Genomic DNA, 15,597 nt, shown 5'->3' on the forward strand with positions numbered 1-15,597 from the left:
TCATTGGTCGATTTTGAACCTTTCACATTTAGTACAAAACCTCGGCAGGGTTTGTATCAGCCACTAACGTTACTATTAATATTAACACTACGTAGTACTATTAATAGTATTAATATATATTAATATTAATAGTATTGGTATTAATACTACTAGTATTATACATAGTAATCATTTTATTATTAACTATTTACTGTTAAAATAAGAGTGACATAGAATTAGTATAACACCTTCAAAAGCGCAGCACGGACGATCACGTGATGGGAACTAGTACCTACTAGTCCCTACTACTAGTCGAACTTGAGTTCGGGATGGGTTTCTTCCAGTACGTCGAGCACGTGGTTCGCAATGGATCGCTGGATGTCCTTAAAGTTGGCTCCCGTTTCGCGCATGATGAGCTTGTTGTCCACGTACAAGGTCACGTCGTGCACCAACTCATCCTTGGACCTGTGACACGGTGTGAGACATCGTTACAAAACACGAAGCAGACCGGTCGTAGCGCACGGATCGCTTTTGCGACGTGAGACGTCGCTGCAATTCGCTCACGGGGTCCCAGTTCCTCGAGTTCGTCGCCAAGTCAATGGCCACGGGCAGCACGCGGGTGTTGACAAACTCCATCGCGCGTGACATGCCCTACAGATCGCATGAGATCCCAATGGGGATTCGGAAACAAGAGGCCAAGTTCGTTCGTACCTGGTCGAGGAACACGGCGCCAATGAGCGACTCGACGGCACTGGCGTAGATGGTTTGGCGCATGCTGATGGCGGCGTCGGTCTCTTCCTCTTCGGACTGCGCCACGCGAGACCCCGTGAGGATCGCGGGGGGTAAATTCAGCTGCGTCGACACTTGCGACAAGATCGAGTTGTTGATCAACGCCGATCGAAGCTGCGTCAGCTGCCCTTCCTGCGTGAGCGGGTACGACTGGAAGAGGTAGATCGCGACGCATGTGTTGAGGATCGAGTCCCCGAGCCATTCCAGCGACCGATTCGCGATCCGATTCGACGGGAAATGGATTATCGTGTTGGACCGAAACCGGCTAAAGTGCGTGAGCGCGCATTCGAGGTGGATGATGTCTTCAAAGGTCCAATCCCAATGCGCTTGCAGGGCTTCGAGTGTGTCGCTCCACCCTGTGGGCAAACTTGCGAATTGCTACCGACGTGACCTGAGGACACATCGACAACCGAATGCAACGTCCGTAGTACCTCGAAATGTGATTGCTTCATTAACTGCCACGATGCATTGCTCGCTGGTTCGAGGATTTGCTTCGTGTCCAAAGGAATCTTGTGCATATCGTGCACGGACACATTCTTCTTCAACTGCGGTGCGTTGTTTACGTGCGCTTTCTCGGCGGCCAACCTACGACGTGGTGTAAGCGGGACTCTGCTCCTTCGGATAGAGGTCAGCTTGGTGTGCTTACGTCATCTCATGCAGAATCTTCTGTGCGATCACCTCGAGATTCGCGCGGTGCAGACCCGCGTCGTCGGTGCCGTCGACGCACTCCATGATTCTAAAATGTGGCCGTTGTGGAACTCGCAATCGTGCAAATAGGGTATTTTAGTGAGATATCAAATATAAATATATTCATACTACTTCGAAGTAAGTATTTTAATACTTACTTCGAAGTAGTATGAATATATTTAAAATATAAATGTATTCTTAAAAGAATACATTTATATTTGATATCTAGATGTTTGTAAGGAGCAATCTTAATTATAATAAACATGCTATATTGTATAAAAATAATTTCACGTGGGGCTTTGTTTCACAGGCACTTCAACACCGAACAAGACGCTCTTTGAGAAACCAACCCTATTAATGTACGTACAGCGAGCGATACAGCTGTAGTCCACACTACGTAATGGGCTTAGTCGACGCTTGCCATACTAATGATACTGGTCTTCCTTTGCACTTGTCACAACAGTACAGCCAGTACCAAGCGAAGTATAGTGCTTTTCATCCAAATTTGCCAATTTTGGGCGATTGTTGAAATCGCCAACAAACCAGTATGATTGGCTAAAAAGAATGAAGAAGGAACTTAGAATCGATTTACTAGCCAATCAAAATCCATTCTAACCCGTCCCTTTATTTCTGAATGGTTCAGCCAATCAATACGTTTTCTAATAAATAACCGTTGCAGATTGAACTCACTATACTTTAGTGAATACAAGATGTATAAATTGCAAAGTTCATTCCAAAACGGTTTCACTTGTGAACAATCCAAGTTTGCGTGAGGACATTACGTGTTGCCGAAGGATTTGGCCAGAGGCCGCGAGCACATTTGGAGCGACGTCGTGATCTTAATCGCAATACTGTACTGTGTACATGGTCACAACGCGATTCATACCACCGCCACGACCACAACATAGCCCATCCCCGGGGTCACCTAACAAGGGCCACAGTCGTCGAAACGATTGGTGCAACGTACAATCGTTTCGAAGTGAGAAATCCCTCCATTTCGCAATGTCAAACTCCTTCTCGCCCGAATGTAATGATGTACTACACACTAAAATTCTCGAAGGTCGAGGTACTTGTCAACCAGTCACATGACCGTGGCAATGTGATGCAGAAAATGGCGCCCACTACCACCTCTGCATCCAGTGTACTCCCTCCAGTTCAACAGCTATCCCCTTGAACCAACATGCCATTAACGGACAGGTTACCACACAAACGAAGAGAACGACGCACAGTCGGATTTGGAGTTCGGGACGAGCAGGGGGTTTCCAGACCAGCAGCACGTGTTGCGGTTGCCGTCAAACTTGTCACCAGGGGCAGCCGTGGTTGCTTGATTTGTGACAGGGACAGCAGTGGGGGGGGGGTCGTTGGCGCACAGAGGTGGAACGAGTATTGTCAGTTCCTCCAGTGGTAGAGGCAGCAGTGGTAGGAGCTCGTGGTGATCACAGGGGGCGACGCAGTTGTACGAGAGGTCACGCCGGTCGTTTTGCTGATGTAGATGTCGGCGCAGTTCACATCCTGGCGAAGGAGATGAGCGCAACTAGGAAGAATGCAGTGGTCATGGTAGGAGGGCAAATGCGAAATGGTCAACTGGACTAATTTGATGGTGCAAGGTGAGCAACGTAACTCAGTGGCGGTACTCAAACAACTTATGTGGGGAAAATTGACATCACCCCACTGTGGTGATGGTGTCGACGTCGTTCGAATCATACTATCATATGCAAAGAGGCACCGTTGGGGTCCCAATTATCATTGATCACACACGGACATGCAGTATGTTCTTGACGAATCCACGAATCACTCATCAGGTTTTACCTGATTCCCGACTGACATATTGCAAGTGCAAACTGCAAGTCGGACTTAGAATGCGCGCTGTAAAGCAGGGCCTGCTTAGCAGAGTACAGTACTAGTATGACTTGTGAGTTGTCCATTTAGCTTGAGATCCCAACGCTAACGTTAGCCATATCTACAACCCTAAAATTCTTCATGCGCCAATGGACAGGCACGCAACACAGATGTAGTAATAAGTAGGAAATTACTATTAGGTATGTGGGCAATTTGTCAAAACTACTAATGCACGCAATATCTCATTGACCCCTACCAGTAGATTCTGAGGTGCATTATGGGCAACGCTGTCTGTAGTCGGCGGCTTAACGAAGGTTGAAAACTAAATCCAATTCACATGGGGCTAATCTCTAATGTTAACGTTGTGTCGACGTTCTCCAGCACAATACTCTACAAGGCGGACTGAGGTTGTTCCAGAACATCTCGGCGCATCGTTAGTTGACTGAAACGCCTATGTATTCCAGAGTTAACTGTATCGTCGCTCAGGATGTCAGAACCCCCCTTCACCCCCTGGCTTTAAAATAACTAAGGGAAAGTTTATATTGTTACTGACGAATGCAAACTTGTTATGTTCCTGAACTTCCTCGCCATTATTGCTCCCCCTATATTGGCACTAAAACGATCCTGCCGCCCTTGATTGATTACATCCAACCCACCGATTCATGAGGATGGATTAATTATACTGCAGGCTTCGTAACTCGCTTCCTCTGTCTACTCTTGATGGACATTGACGTTATGCGTCGAGGTGGGGGCAGTTGATTGAGACCAACGCCCCCATACGTACTAATGTTAAGCTGACTCGATTTCCATCAGAACTTTAAAGCAAGTACTGTACTACTAGTACAGGAGTACTACGTAGTAGTAATATTTTCGGTTCGAAAAGGATACTGGTATTTATTTGTGTTACTGTTAACGTTAGATCAACACTGGTTGCTGAGGAGGAGCATCGCAACGCTCAGAGCAACTCCACCGTACAAGTACGTTTAATTATACAAGTTCAGTTGCCATCCGTGGCAAATGTCATCACGCAAATGGACATAAATTATCTTGATTAAGTCTACTGCGCCACTTGACCGTAAAACGAAGTGTGATTAAGGGCACCACACAAACGTGGGGAAGAGAGCGCAGTCGGATTGGGCATACGGGACGGTTTGGCGGGCTTCAGGCCAGTAGCACGTGTTGCGGTTTCCTTGGCACTTGTCACCAGGGGCAGCCGAGGTGGGCGCAGGGGTGACAGGGGCAAGAGTAGTGGCCTTAGTAGTGGCGGGGGCAGCCGTGGTGGGCGCGGCAGTGACAGGTGCAACCGTTGTGGTGCCCTTAGTCGTGACGGGGGCAGCCGTGGAGACTGGCGCGGCGGTGGTTGGGGCAACGGTGGCTTGGGTGGTCACGGGGACGGCGGAGGTCGGAAGAGGGGCCGCACCGCACGTGTTGCTGATGTAGATGTCGGCGCAGTTCCAGAAATGTTCTTGGCCCCACACACCGGCGTTGGGGTTGGTAGCAGCGCCGTTCCAGTTGTTGCCACCAACGTAATGCCAGCGGAGGACGCAGTGGGCGTCGCCTTCGCACGTCACGTCCTTGGGCAGTACGTTCTTGATGGTGAAGTCGAGGTTGCCCGCGGGCACGGGCCAGCGGGTTTCCCCCGTCGGTTGCGCCAACGTTTGAAAGCACGTTTCAGTCTCCACGTCGTCCTTCTTGTTGAGCTTACACAAGCCAAATTCAAAGTACCCCATGTGGTTGGCGGTTACTTGGACCGTCACGTCCACGGTCGAGCCAGGGCTGTAGCAAGCCCCGATCGCGCGGGAGGTTTCGGTGGCGAACGTGCCGTAGAGTCCGCCGTTTTCGTGGGGGCGGGGCACCTTGTCCGTGTACGGGTCTCCGCAGACGCCGTGGAGGCCGTCCTTGGTCGCCCCAATGCCCCCGGCACTCAAGCCGTTGTCGGAGTAGTTGATGGGCACGAATTGGTAGCCGGGGAGGCGACCGATGTAGCCACGGTGAGGCGGCTTGAGGAGGCGGCCATGGCCCAGCACGTCAGAGGCGAGGGTAGCAAGCGCGACAAGGCAGAGAGCAGTCTTCATAGTTGAGGCACAGAGTGAAATGGAAAATGAATCGAAACCTAACTACGCGGTTTTCATTGCCGACTGACTTGAACACATGGCTTTGAAATTCAAGTTGACATGTTCGTTGACATCAGACCACTTTAGCCCGAACTCAGTCATCATTGATCATACAAGTGTTGGCGAGACATCTTGAACTTGTGCGACAAATGCAAATGCATAGAATGGCTGTATTACACTGTACGAGTACTACTAGCTACGTGCGCGTTCGCTGCAATGAAGCAGAAGTACTGTATGAGGGTAGCACAGTGTCGCCGATTTGGCCCAGGAGACCTTGTTCGCCCCTCGATGGTTTGATTCACTGGCGATTGAGAGAGATCTAGAAGGCGGTTAAACAAGCGAGCAATCCAACACTTCGAGGTGCAGTAGCGCGGAAACTGATTCTGTTTTGGTTACACGATTGTGGAACATCAGATGAACATGGATTGTTTCAGTGCCTGATACATACTGGTTGGTATTCACCGTCCGATCAGCACCCAAACTGCAATGTCAAATCACTCTTCGATAGGAGCGATTGGAGCATTGGACGAAGTGATGGCCACAATGAAGGGCAGCTGTTATGTTTTGCTGGTGATTCTATGTGGCAAAACTCAGGTTTTCAAATCTAGGAGTTGGACGGTTGCAGCTTGGGTTCGCGTCGACATACCACTACATACATACCAGTACGTACTACTCACTGAGTACAAACTTCAATGTGCTGACAAGTGTTGCATGAGTAATCGTACAGAATAGGCTTTGACCTGACAGAATAGTCCTCGTCCAAAATTTCATGTACCGGTCGGTATACTAAGTATGGTATACAGTTACAGTACTTGAAGGGAATATAATATGTTCTGCTCCAACAAAACTATTATATGCGGTCGATGATAAAGCACAAGCATCTTTCGAAGTCGAAACGCACAACATTACTACTTGAACAAATACATTGGACAACAAGTACAACTAACTTATGCGGCGCCGCACCATTGGAAAGTAGCCACACTGGAGCATTGTTGGGCAGTCCAGCCAACAAAACACGCTTGAGTGGGGGCGTAGTAGCAGTTAGTACACGAACCGCAAGGACCCGACGGGGTCGTTGTGGCAGGGGGTTGGATAGTTGTAGCGGGGGCCAATGTGGTGGGGGCTGGGGTTGCAGGGGCCTTGGTGGTCACTGGGGTGGAAGTAGTAGAACTCGTAGTAGGGGCAGGAGTACTAGGGGCAGGGGTGGAGGTAGCAGGGGGGGCAGAAGTAGGCGTGACATTGTCGTTGAGCAAATCCAACGCCCGGCGAGCATACTTGGAGAAGGGGAAGTTGTCGAAACGGTCCCAGTTGATTGACCACGACATCAGTCCTCGGAAGTCAGGGTACAGCTTCTTGGGCTTGATAGTGTCGCAGCCGACGCCCTTGGTGAGGCACGTGAGCGTGCGGAGGATCACATCTTCGGTCACGAAACCCTGGCCAGCCGACGACTTGCCAGACGGTACTCCAATCGACACTTGGTCGGCGCGAAGGCCGTTGAACTTGAACCCTTGGCCCCATTGCGCCGTGAATCCTTCCAGGAGCATCAAGCTGCCACCCACAAGGCCGTCGACGGTGCCTTCCCTGAGGTAGCGACCATCGGGGTACGTGAACCCGTTATTGTTGTAGAACTGGACGTGGATCTGGGTCAAGTCGTCGCGGAGTGCGTCGATGATCGCCAGGTACGAGCCCCAGAGGCCCCCCCACTGGCCATACCCGCCTTGCACATACGGATGCTCCGGCGCCATGCTTAAGTAAAACGTGGGACCCACGCGTTGCTTGAGTTGCTTGATGCCGTCAATGAGGTTCTGCACGATGGGGGCACCGATGGACACGCCGTTCTCCAAGTCGACGTCGATCCCGTCAAACCCGTACTTGGTGATTAGCCCGTACAAACTGTTGACAAAGTTGGCTTTCTCGGTTGCGTCCTTGATCGTGACCGACCCCTTTTCCCCGCCCAGGGAAAGCGCCACGATCTTGCCGCTGGCCTTGAGCGCCGCAATGTCGGCGATGAATTGGGCTTCCGACCCCGCGGACGGGTCAATGTTGAGCCCTAGCGCCCCGCTGCCCAAGCTGTCGGCGAACGCGACGTTGATGACATCCCAGTCCTTGCTGATTTGGCTCAACGGAAAGGTCTTCCCAGATGGGTTTTCAAAGTTGTGCCAATAACCCACCAAGTTGTGCGTGGGGAGCCGAGCGGTGCCTTGGGCCGCTGTGGGATACGCCATCGCAAACTCTTCGTGGCGAATTTCACGGGCCGAAGCCGCGCAGGCTAGCAAGATGCAAGACGTAGCCTTCATGATGGCAAAATGGAAATGACTGTTCTCGGATGCGGGAAGGCGAGGCTGCTTGCTGCCCAGTCTTTCCTTGTGGTCAACATGTCACGCTCCTGCTGGCAATGCTGTTTCAAGCGAACTCAGATAGTGTGGATTTCGAACATTTTGCAACTGTATGAATGCGAAACCAATGCTCGCAGTTTTGGTCAATATGGAATCGAACTATATAACTGTAAGCTTAAAACTGGGGTACAAGTTGTAGTATTCGACCATAGCTCCTTGTTCAAATTCTCTACACTCGGCGGTAGGTCATGTATGGTCGACACTCAAGCAACGCTCTCGCTGTAATTGGTGAATTGACAATGCCAAGATCATCCTCCTGGCGATCAGGTGCGGTGGTAGTACAAGTTATTTTTAGCCCCATCTAACGTCGCCGTTGTTGGGCGTTGGACGGCCACTCGCTTCTTCGGACGGCGGTTGAAAGTTGCATGCAGTCACCTTGCATGCGGCGAGGTGTTATTTTGGCCATTGTCAGTACTGTAGGAAGGCAAAGGGGGTGGGTGGGGGGTTGATGTTGAGGTTTGAAGTTTGGACTTCAAGCTCTGGCTTGATTGGTGAGACTGATCGGCACTTGACATGTTGACGGTACTCCTCAACCGGGGCTTACATACTGTATATCATATGTGATGTCGTGATTGCCTTTGCACGGAGTTCAAAACGAGGCAAGTAACCCCCCAGAAAACAACCCGAACTTGTAGCACTTAGAATGTGATGGCGTTCGCCAGCAACACTGGTATGCATTGAGCAGCATGGTTCGATGTGACGTCGGCTGAAGTGTCCATGCACCTAGTTAGACATGGAAAGTGGGATGTCAACGTCGCGCGATATGTCAACATACACGTCACAGTCCAACTTGCAATACTCAGATACTTTGTATTAATGTAAGGCTTGAGGCAAACTCACCAAAAATCAAACCACTCGACCTTCGGCAACAGCCACCGCAGAGGTAAAGTACTATTGACCCAAAGACGGGGAACCTTTCAAAAGAAGTCTTCGTTGGAGGAGGAGCACCACCATTAGAGTATTACTGTTAATACACTAAGCTTAACGTTAATACTGTCGAAATAGTTAGAGTACTTCAAGTTTAATACTATTACAGTAATATTAATAATAACGGTAGAATAGTACCACCGCTAGTACAGTATTTCGACACTTGAAAAAATGATCTGAAACTGATTTGATGAATTTGTTTCAAATTATATGATCGGACATATTATCTGACGAATGGGAAAATGTATCAAAATAGTTTAAATTGAAATGTACTTGAACAAGGTAACAACGGGTGTATTCGCGGTTCTTTTCCAGCCAATGACACTTGCCCAACCATCGATTTCCATTTTCCATCAAATAGAGGCCAAGGTCGGTGTCCGTGTGTCCATGCATGGTCATTCGTAGCTCATGCTTGTCGTAGAGCTCAACATGGACGAATCCAAAGAACTAGCTGCTGTGTCCTTGCCAACGGAAGTCGAAATCTCTGCTGTGGATAGCGAAGAGAGGCGTGGAGAAGCCCCGATCAAGCCCGAGTACGTATCAACGGCACCAATCGTCCATGGAGTCTAACATGATCATGTGGTAGATTTCGCCGCATCTTGGAAAAGAAAGAGTACATACGTTCATATATCTCGTTCATGCCGAGTCTCATGCGTGATTGTAGCGACAACGAAGAACGTGAACGTGGCACGTTCAAGAAGCGCCCTCGCGACCCCACTGACGACCCGTCGACGGTACTTTGCCGCGGTGTGGCGGCCGGCGAAGGCTGCTCGTTCGAAGACAAGTGCAAGTTTAGTCATGACGTGGCAGATTTCCTCAAGCGCCGACCCAAGGATCTCGGGGACACGTGTCCGGTGTTTGCTGCCAACGGGTACTGCCGGTATGGGCTCAACTGTTGCTACGGTCTGTCGCATGTGGACGCGAACCACGTCAACTTGGGCACTCCAGCGGACTTCAAGGCCACGGAAGCCAACGACTTGAGCATGGACAACCGCAATTTGTTGCGGAAGAGCACGTATCCGTTTCGATCAGTGGCTTCGACGTACAAGAAGAAGGGCGGCATGGCCAAAAAAGCGCGCGACTTCAAGGTCCGTATCTCATATTTTGTGGGATAACGTCACGCTTGGATGATGACGTCATCATCATCAATCTTCGGATACTATCGATATCCATAGATTGACACGGTTGACAACCCAAACGTCCCTGACCACAAACCGGTCGACTTCAAGGGCAAAGTGTACATTGGTCCGCTGACAACCGTGGGAAACTTGCCGTTTCGCCGCGTGCTCAAGCAGTGGGGCGCCGACATTACGTGCGGCGAGATGGCCATGACCACGAATCTGCTCCAAGGACAGGTCCATCGCGCTCTCTCTTGGGGCTTCTTTAGCTGACAAACTTGTAGCAATCAGAGTGGGCGCTGCTGCGCCGCCACGAAAGCGAAGACATATTTGGTGTGCAGATTGCAGGGGCGTTCGGCGACCAAACCGCCCGCGTGTGCGAGCTCATCACTCGCGAGGTACGATCGTGTAGCCTTTTCCTTGTCTTTTGTGTATGTTGTTCGACTCCAAGTGTCCTCTGGCGGGGTTAACTGCCGCCCAAGAATCGCCCCACCTGCGAAATATAATACTCTGGAGTAGTATAAGTTGAAGGGGTGGTGAAGATGATTCTTTTCATTTTAGCCAATCATAGTATTGCAACGTGCGTTCGATTTCATCCAATCACATTTTACTGCTTTGTCGATTTCTTGGTGATTTCAACCAATCCCAGGAAATGGGCAAACATTGGGATCGAAAAATCACGGGTCGTCGTCAATATCTGTAGACATCGGTGGACTTTATCGACATCAACATGGGGTGCCCCATCGACTTGGGTTCGTACCACACACCACTCTTGTGTATCGCATATAATCCACCCACCATATCTCACATGAAATGCGATACGGATGAATGTGCAGTGTGCAAGGCTGGCGCGGGGGCCGCCTTGATGAACCGCACGCCCAAGTTGTGTGAAGTGATTTCTGGGGCGCTAACCGGCATCGAAGTCGGCAGCTTTGGACGCGCCACTCGCCCGGGGCTGACGGTCAAGATGCGCACGGGATGGTCCGACAAGCAGCCGCTGGCGCACAAGTTGGTGCCGAAGGTGCAGTCGCTGCGATCTGGCGCCGACTTTATGAACCAGAGCGTCGTGCTCAACTATGCGATGCGGACCAATGTCAATGTGGACGCGCTCACGGTACAACACGTTGCCATTTGTGTGCTTATATCGAGAGGGTGGGTGTAGATCCACGGGCGGTCGCGGTTGCAGCGGTACTCCAAGAGCGCCGACTGGGTGTACGTCGAGGAATGTGCGAAAGCCCGCGAGGCCGGCGACGGCGGGCGGCAGATGGCGCTGATTGGCGGCGGGGATGTCTTGTCCTACGAGGAGTTCCATCAACATTTGAGCTCGGGGGTGCTGGATACGTGCATGTTGGCTCGTGGGGCCCTCATCAAGGTACACCGCTGTGTGGATGTCCTATTTGTTGGTACATTTGGCCAATATTTTCACTGTTTTTTCGTGTTTTTTGTAACGTTAGCCGTGGTTGCCCACCGAGATTAAAGAACGCCGCCACTTTGACATTTCCGCGTCAGAACGTCTCGACTTGCTCAAGGATTTCGTGAAATTTGGCATGGAGCATTGGGGGTCGGATCAAAAGGTACTTTAATGAATGTACTCAATTCCCTTAGAACAGTGCAGCAACCAAAAACGTATCCTGGAATATTTTTATAGGGCATCAACCGCACCCGTCGATACCTTCTCGAATGGCAATCGTTCTTGTGCCGGTACATTCCCGTAGGTATCTTGGAGCAGCTGCCGCAACGCATCAACGCCCGCCCGGGTCTATATGTACGTCATCGTGATGTCACGTCATCTATTCACGGGTGTGTTTGTCAACGGTGGTGGTGGTACATATATGGTAGTATGGCCGCAACGACCTCGAAACGCTCATGGCCAGCGATCAGGCCGTGGACTGGATCAAGATCTCCGAGATGCTGCTGGGTCCAGTGCCGGAAGGGTTCCAGTTTGTGCCCAAGCACAAAGCAAATGCATATGCCTAATAAGTCAGAACAAGGAATCAATCGTGTCGACGTAAGAAGTCGGGTTTTCGGCGGTATATATATATATATATTGTGGTTTCGACATGAATTTCCAGATCCCATCGAATCGAATAATCTCGCCTCCGAATCGAATCACGAATCGACGCTATTGGCTAATCCATTTTTAAGTGGATATGATTGGCTCTTGCAGAAAGGTCAATTATATTCAACCAATCAGAACTTCGGCGTGATTCAATATTGATTTTTGTAAACCAGGCGAATTTTGCAAGTTTATAGCGAATTCACAATATATATATAGACGACACATGGGCTTCGAACGGGACGCAGTTTTACATTCGTGTAGTGTTTGTGGTTTTTGCTCGTATATTTTCAAAATAAAGTTTGAAGGGGCTTTTTACTCTTGTGGTTAAATGATATGGTGGAGACTGACGTTGTTGCTTCAAACTCGACCAGTACGTGTAATATACATCACTGTTCATAGCTACCGTATTTGTCGTACCTCCGTAGAATTAAATTTGAAGAATTTATTTAAATATTCGAATTGTATAATTGATTCAAGATTATATTGAATTATAGAATTATATTCGCGTTTTGTATTTCATGGTGCAGATCAACGACAAATACAGTAGTTTACGTAACACAAGCAACCAAACCGTGGGTGGGCCCTGTAAGATCTTTGCGAAGGAGCACATGACATTGTCGGTGACCACCAGGAAAAAGTCACATGGCCACAAGGTTATTTATCCTATTCGCGGCTTAGAACTCGGCCTCTTCGTCGTCGTCGCTTTGAGGGGCTTCCTTGTGTTCATCTTCTTCGTCGTTCATGGGAAGCGCCATCGCTGCAACCGCCGCACGCCGTCGTGCCCGAGGAATGATGTTGCTCGCGTCCACGCCGATCAAATCGTCTTGGTTCAACGTGACGTTGTCGTCGTCATGATCGTTATCGTCATCATCGTCGTCGTCGTCGTCATCAGCTTGCTTCTTTTGCTTCTTTCGCGAGGGCGTGTCATCTTGGTCGTCGTCGTCCTCCTCATCGCCGTCGTCGTCATCGCCTTCCTCCGCGTCCTCGTCGCCACTTTCGTCCTCGCCTTCTTCAACATCTTCATCGTCGTCGTCGTCGGATTCTTCGTCGTCACGAGCGCGCTTCTTCGCCTGGGCCTTGCCATTAACAGCTGGCTTGCTTTCTTTGGTAGTGGGAAGCGGCGATTGCTGCTTGACTAGACCCATGGTTCTTGCGTGCCAGAGTTGGTGAATGTGTGGTGGCGTTTGTGACCAAACTGTTGGATCGATGAATAAAATTGAACTCGTTTGACTTGTGATTTGTATGCGTGTGGCATGATTTATATTCATTGTATATGTTTGCAGTCTTATTGGTTGAAAATGCGTACAACAAAGATGTTCCAAGTATGGACATTTGACAGTGTGAAATAGCAAGGTTCACAACTGGTTCCTACGATTCATTCACGTTACGCTGGTCGAGCAAGTCTTCACGAACTGTTCCTACTTACAGTACTGGCTGGTACTTCATTGTGATGTGTGTGCGTTTACGATATGCTCGCAGGTACCAATCGATACGTATATATACGATTGACATCCACGTCAAAGCACGTTCGATCTATACAGCCTCACCTATAACACTTCCGAAGGCAATGATTTCTAGCTGTTGTCGTTGCCTTAGATGGCCTTGCACTTGATGCTTGAGGCTCATATTGGCTTCTTGGGCCTCAAGTAGAGCGGCTTTTGCCTTGAGCGCGTTCTCGTATGCAGTAAACCCGTGCAACACTCTGGAGGCTTGCATGGCGTGGAGTTGCCGCTCAAGGGCTTCGGCAACCACAGTGAGCTCGGCGATTTCAAGCCGTTGGCGGCTATAATGTGTCAGTGGGGACGCGGGGACCTGGGGAGATTGCACGTCGCTTTGTCGCAGACAGTATCGAGCTTCCATTTCGTCGTCACTGAATAGCTTTCTCTTGGGCTGACGAGTCTTCCGAGCAGAGGTCATGAAGACGACTGTAAAATCGCGAAATTCGTCCAAACTGGGTTCGCTTTGCAAGAGGGTGAGCTCGGGGACAAGACCAGCGGCATCATCGTTTTTAGTCGTGAAGAGACTGTCCAGTTCGTCGTCGTGTGTCGTGGGCCACTCAAATGCAATCTCGTTCAGGGCATTGATAGGAGACGAAGTTGTGAGGAAGAAATCAGTGTCAGCTCCACCCGGGGACGCTTCTTGTAGGTCCAGGTCGAACCCATTCAGCGCGTCCAAGTTGAGCTTGAAGGTAGTGTTCTGCGACACGTTCATGGTTAGTTGAGAAATGAGGTGCATAATGTACTGTACAAGCAATAAGCACTATATGGCAGAAGAAGAGGGGGAGCAATCTACTGGCCTCCTGTATCATGTGGCGCAATCCGTGGAAGATTTGATCACCGTGATTGAATCGACCGTCGGCAGAGAGCAATGAGGAAGTAGTGTGGCGTGTGCTTTAGAAAATTGGCCCCTCCAGATGGTGGACCACGACGGTTGCAAGCAAGCTTTGGTTGGCGGTTACAGCAGTAGTGGTGCTTGCAGTTACACGACGAAAAACCTTAGCACGAACAACTTCAACTGACATGGGCACATGCCGTCTTCGGGCCAAGTGAAGCGCCAGTTGGAAGGGTTGGTTGGTACTGACTCCATGCGCGGTACTCGGAGAGCACGCGGTTGCTGCCTTCAAAGTGTACAGATTCAACATTTGCCCTTGGTAGCTAGACCTCACGCGTACGTTCCAGTGTCACAGCGTCGTTGATGGGGCCTATGAGGGAAGGCCCAGTACAAGTGGTACACTCGGTCCAATGGGAGCGCAACGCACGAAGCACGACGGACCACCTTTCATCCGCGTCCTTCGCATCGTCGTCGTCCAAATCGTCGACGTATTTGTAATACAATGCCGGTGGACCCGAATTCGTAGCGACACTTCGTGAAGAGTCTTCACTGAAGACTGTTCTCCAGGCTCGACAGAGCCACTTCATACTAGAGCTACGTGTGGTGTAATGTTGTACTCTTGGCACAGGCAAGTGGACTAAAACTTGTGCTGTTTCTAAACGACCCACCACCCCACCAACAAATCACATTGTTATTGCGTTAGCATTCGCTTGTTCTTACGGTTAACGCTCCCGAGAAGATAAGTAGCCTGGGGCCTGAACCCATAGCGGCAATGTTAGCTGTGGCATTTATTGTCGCGTTGAGCACATCACTAATGAGAGGTCGTGAAAGAACTTCTGAGCAAAAGAGCACGGAGAACCTTGAGAGTTCTCCGTGCTCTTTTTGGAGAACCTTGAGAGTTCTCCGTGCTCTTTTGCTCAGAAGTTCTTTCACGACTTCTCATTAGTGATGTGCTCAACGAGACGATAAATGCCACAGCGCGCGGGTCCTAGCATGGGACACACAAGCAGCGTAAGGTCTGTGGCCGAGTACAGCATGCATCCGAATAACTTTTTTAACCGGAAGCAATGTGTCGAAATAGTTACAGTACACTGTATTGTCGATTTGATACAAATTTGGGGACGGGGTGCAATCGAATCGCGCCAACCAAACCGATCCACAATCGATCTGATTGGTTGAATTTCATTGAGAAGGTTTTGATTGGCTAATAATTTTGAGCTCATCGGAGGTAGCCAATCAAATCGATTTAAATTCCAACGAGAAACCACACCACAACACGAAATTTCACTCGAAAGCACAATACTTTATTGTGCTTTTCAACATTTCTGCCAGTGGTTTTAGCAGCTTTAACGATTGAA

General features: G+C 49.8%; 8 protein-coding genes across 8 annotated transcripts; 2 read left to right on the forward strand and 6 right to left on the reverse strand.

Moving 5' to 3' along the window:
- Positions 1 to 170: 170 nt before the first annotated feature.
- On the reverse strand, positions 171 to 1,531 carry H257_05073 (hypothetical protein). The gene is made up of 5 exons (XM_009829802.1): positions 1,415 to 1,531; positions 1,200 to 1,353; positions 691 to 1,146; positions 488 to 630; positions 171 to 444 (listed from the first exon to the last, which is right to left on the reverse strand). Exons 1-5 carry the CDS (start codon positions 1,498 to 1,500, stop codon positions 288 to 290), a joined length of 996 nt encoding a protein of 331 aa, XP_009828104.1. The 5' UTR covers positions 1,501 to 1,531; the 3' UTR covers positions 171 to 287.
- A 1,122-nt stretch (positions 1,532 to 2,653) lies between these two features.
- H257_05074 (hypothetical protein) lies at positions 2,654 to 3,282 on the reverse strand (the record flags this gene model as incomplete). The annotated part of the gene is made up of 2 exons (XM_009829803.1): positions 2,654 to 2,989; positions 3,265 to 3,282. 2 exons carry the CDS (start codon positions 3,280 to 3,282, stop codon positions 2,654 to 2,656), a joined length of 354 nt encoding a protein of 117 aa, XP_009828105.1.
- Positions 3,283 to 4,289: 1,007 nt separating this feature from the next.
- Positions 4,290 to 5,395, reverse strand: H257_05075 (hypothetical protein). Its single transcript, XM_009829804.1, has one exon. The coding sequence runs from the start codon at positions 5,367 to 5,369 to the stop codon at positions 4,386 to 4,388; it is 984 nt and encodes a 327-aa protein (XP_009828106.1). The 5' UTR covers positions 5,370 to 5,395; the 3' UTR covers positions 4,290 to 4,385.
- Positions 5,396 to 6,314: 919 nt separating this feature from the next.
- On the reverse strand, positions 6,315 to 8,261 carry H257_05076 (hypothetical protein). Its single transcript, XM_009829805.1, has one exon. The coding sequence runs from the start codon at positions 7,703 to 7,705 to the stop codon at positions 6,356 to 6,358; it is 1,350 nt and encodes a 449-aa protein (XP_009828107.1). The 5' UTR covers positions 7,706 to 8,261; the 3' UTR covers positions 6,315 to 6,355.
- A 773-nt stretch (positions 8,262 to 9,034) lies between these two features.
- On the forward strand, positions 9,035 to 11,931 carry H257_05077 (hypothetical protein). Its single transcript, XM_009829806.1, has 12 exons — positions 9,035 to 9,100; positions 9,153 to 9,264; positions 9,318 to 9,344; positions 9,396 to 9,819; positions 9,907 to 10,086; positions 10,134 to 10,247; positions 10,553 to 10,601; positions 10,686 to 10,963; positions 11,012 to 11,221; positions 11,304 to 11,423; positions 11,498 to 11,614; positions 11,689 to 11,931. The coding sequence occupies exons 2-12, from the start codon at positions 9,161 to 9,163 to the stop codon at positions 11,824 to 11,826; spliced, it is 1,761 nt and encodes a 586-aa protein (XP_009828108.1). The 5' UTR covers positions 9,035 to 9,100; positions 9,153 to 9,160; the 3' UTR covers positions 11,827 to 11,931.
- A 403-nt stretch (positions 11,932 to 12,334) lies between these two features.
- On the forward strand, positions 12,335 to 13,108 carry H257_05078 (hypothetical protein). Its single transcript, XM_009829807.1, has one exon. The coding sequence runs from the start codon at positions 12,427 to 12,429 to the stop codon at positions 13,045 to 13,047; it is 621 nt and encodes a 206-aa protein (XP_009828109.1). The 5' UTR covers positions 12,335 to 12,426; the 3' UTR covers positions 13,048 to 13,108.
- Positions 13,109 to 13,255: 147 nt separating this feature from the next.
- H257_05079 (hypothetical protein) lies at positions 13,256 to 14,328 on the reverse strand. Its single transcript, XM_009829808.1, has one exon. The coding sequence runs from the start codon at positions 14,141 to 14,143 to the stop codon at positions 13,442 to 13,444; it is 702 nt and encodes a 233-aa protein (XP_009828110.1). The 5' UTR covers positions 14,144 to 14,328; the 3' UTR covers positions 13,256 to 13,441.
- A 90-nt stretch (positions 14,329 to 14,418) lies between these two features.
- Positions 14,419 to 14,826, reverse strand: H257_05080 (hypothetical protein; the record flags this gene model as incomplete). The annotated part of the gene is made up of 2 exons (XM_009829809.1): positions 14,419 to 14,525; positions 14,580 to 14,826. 2 exons carry the CDS (start codon positions 14,824 to 14,826, stop codon positions 14,419 to 14,421), a joined length of 354 nt encoding a protein of 117 aa, XP_009828111.1.
- Between the last annotated feature and the right edge of the window lie 771 nt (positions 14,827 to 15,597).

This window comes from Aphanomyces astaci (genome assembly GCF_000520075.1).
Source record: "Aphanomyces astaci strain APO3 unplaced genomic scaffold supercont1.9, whole genome shotgun sequence".
NCBI lineage: Eukaryota > Oomycota > Saprolegniomycetes > Saprolegniales > Verrucalvaceae > Aphanomyces > Aphanomyces astaci.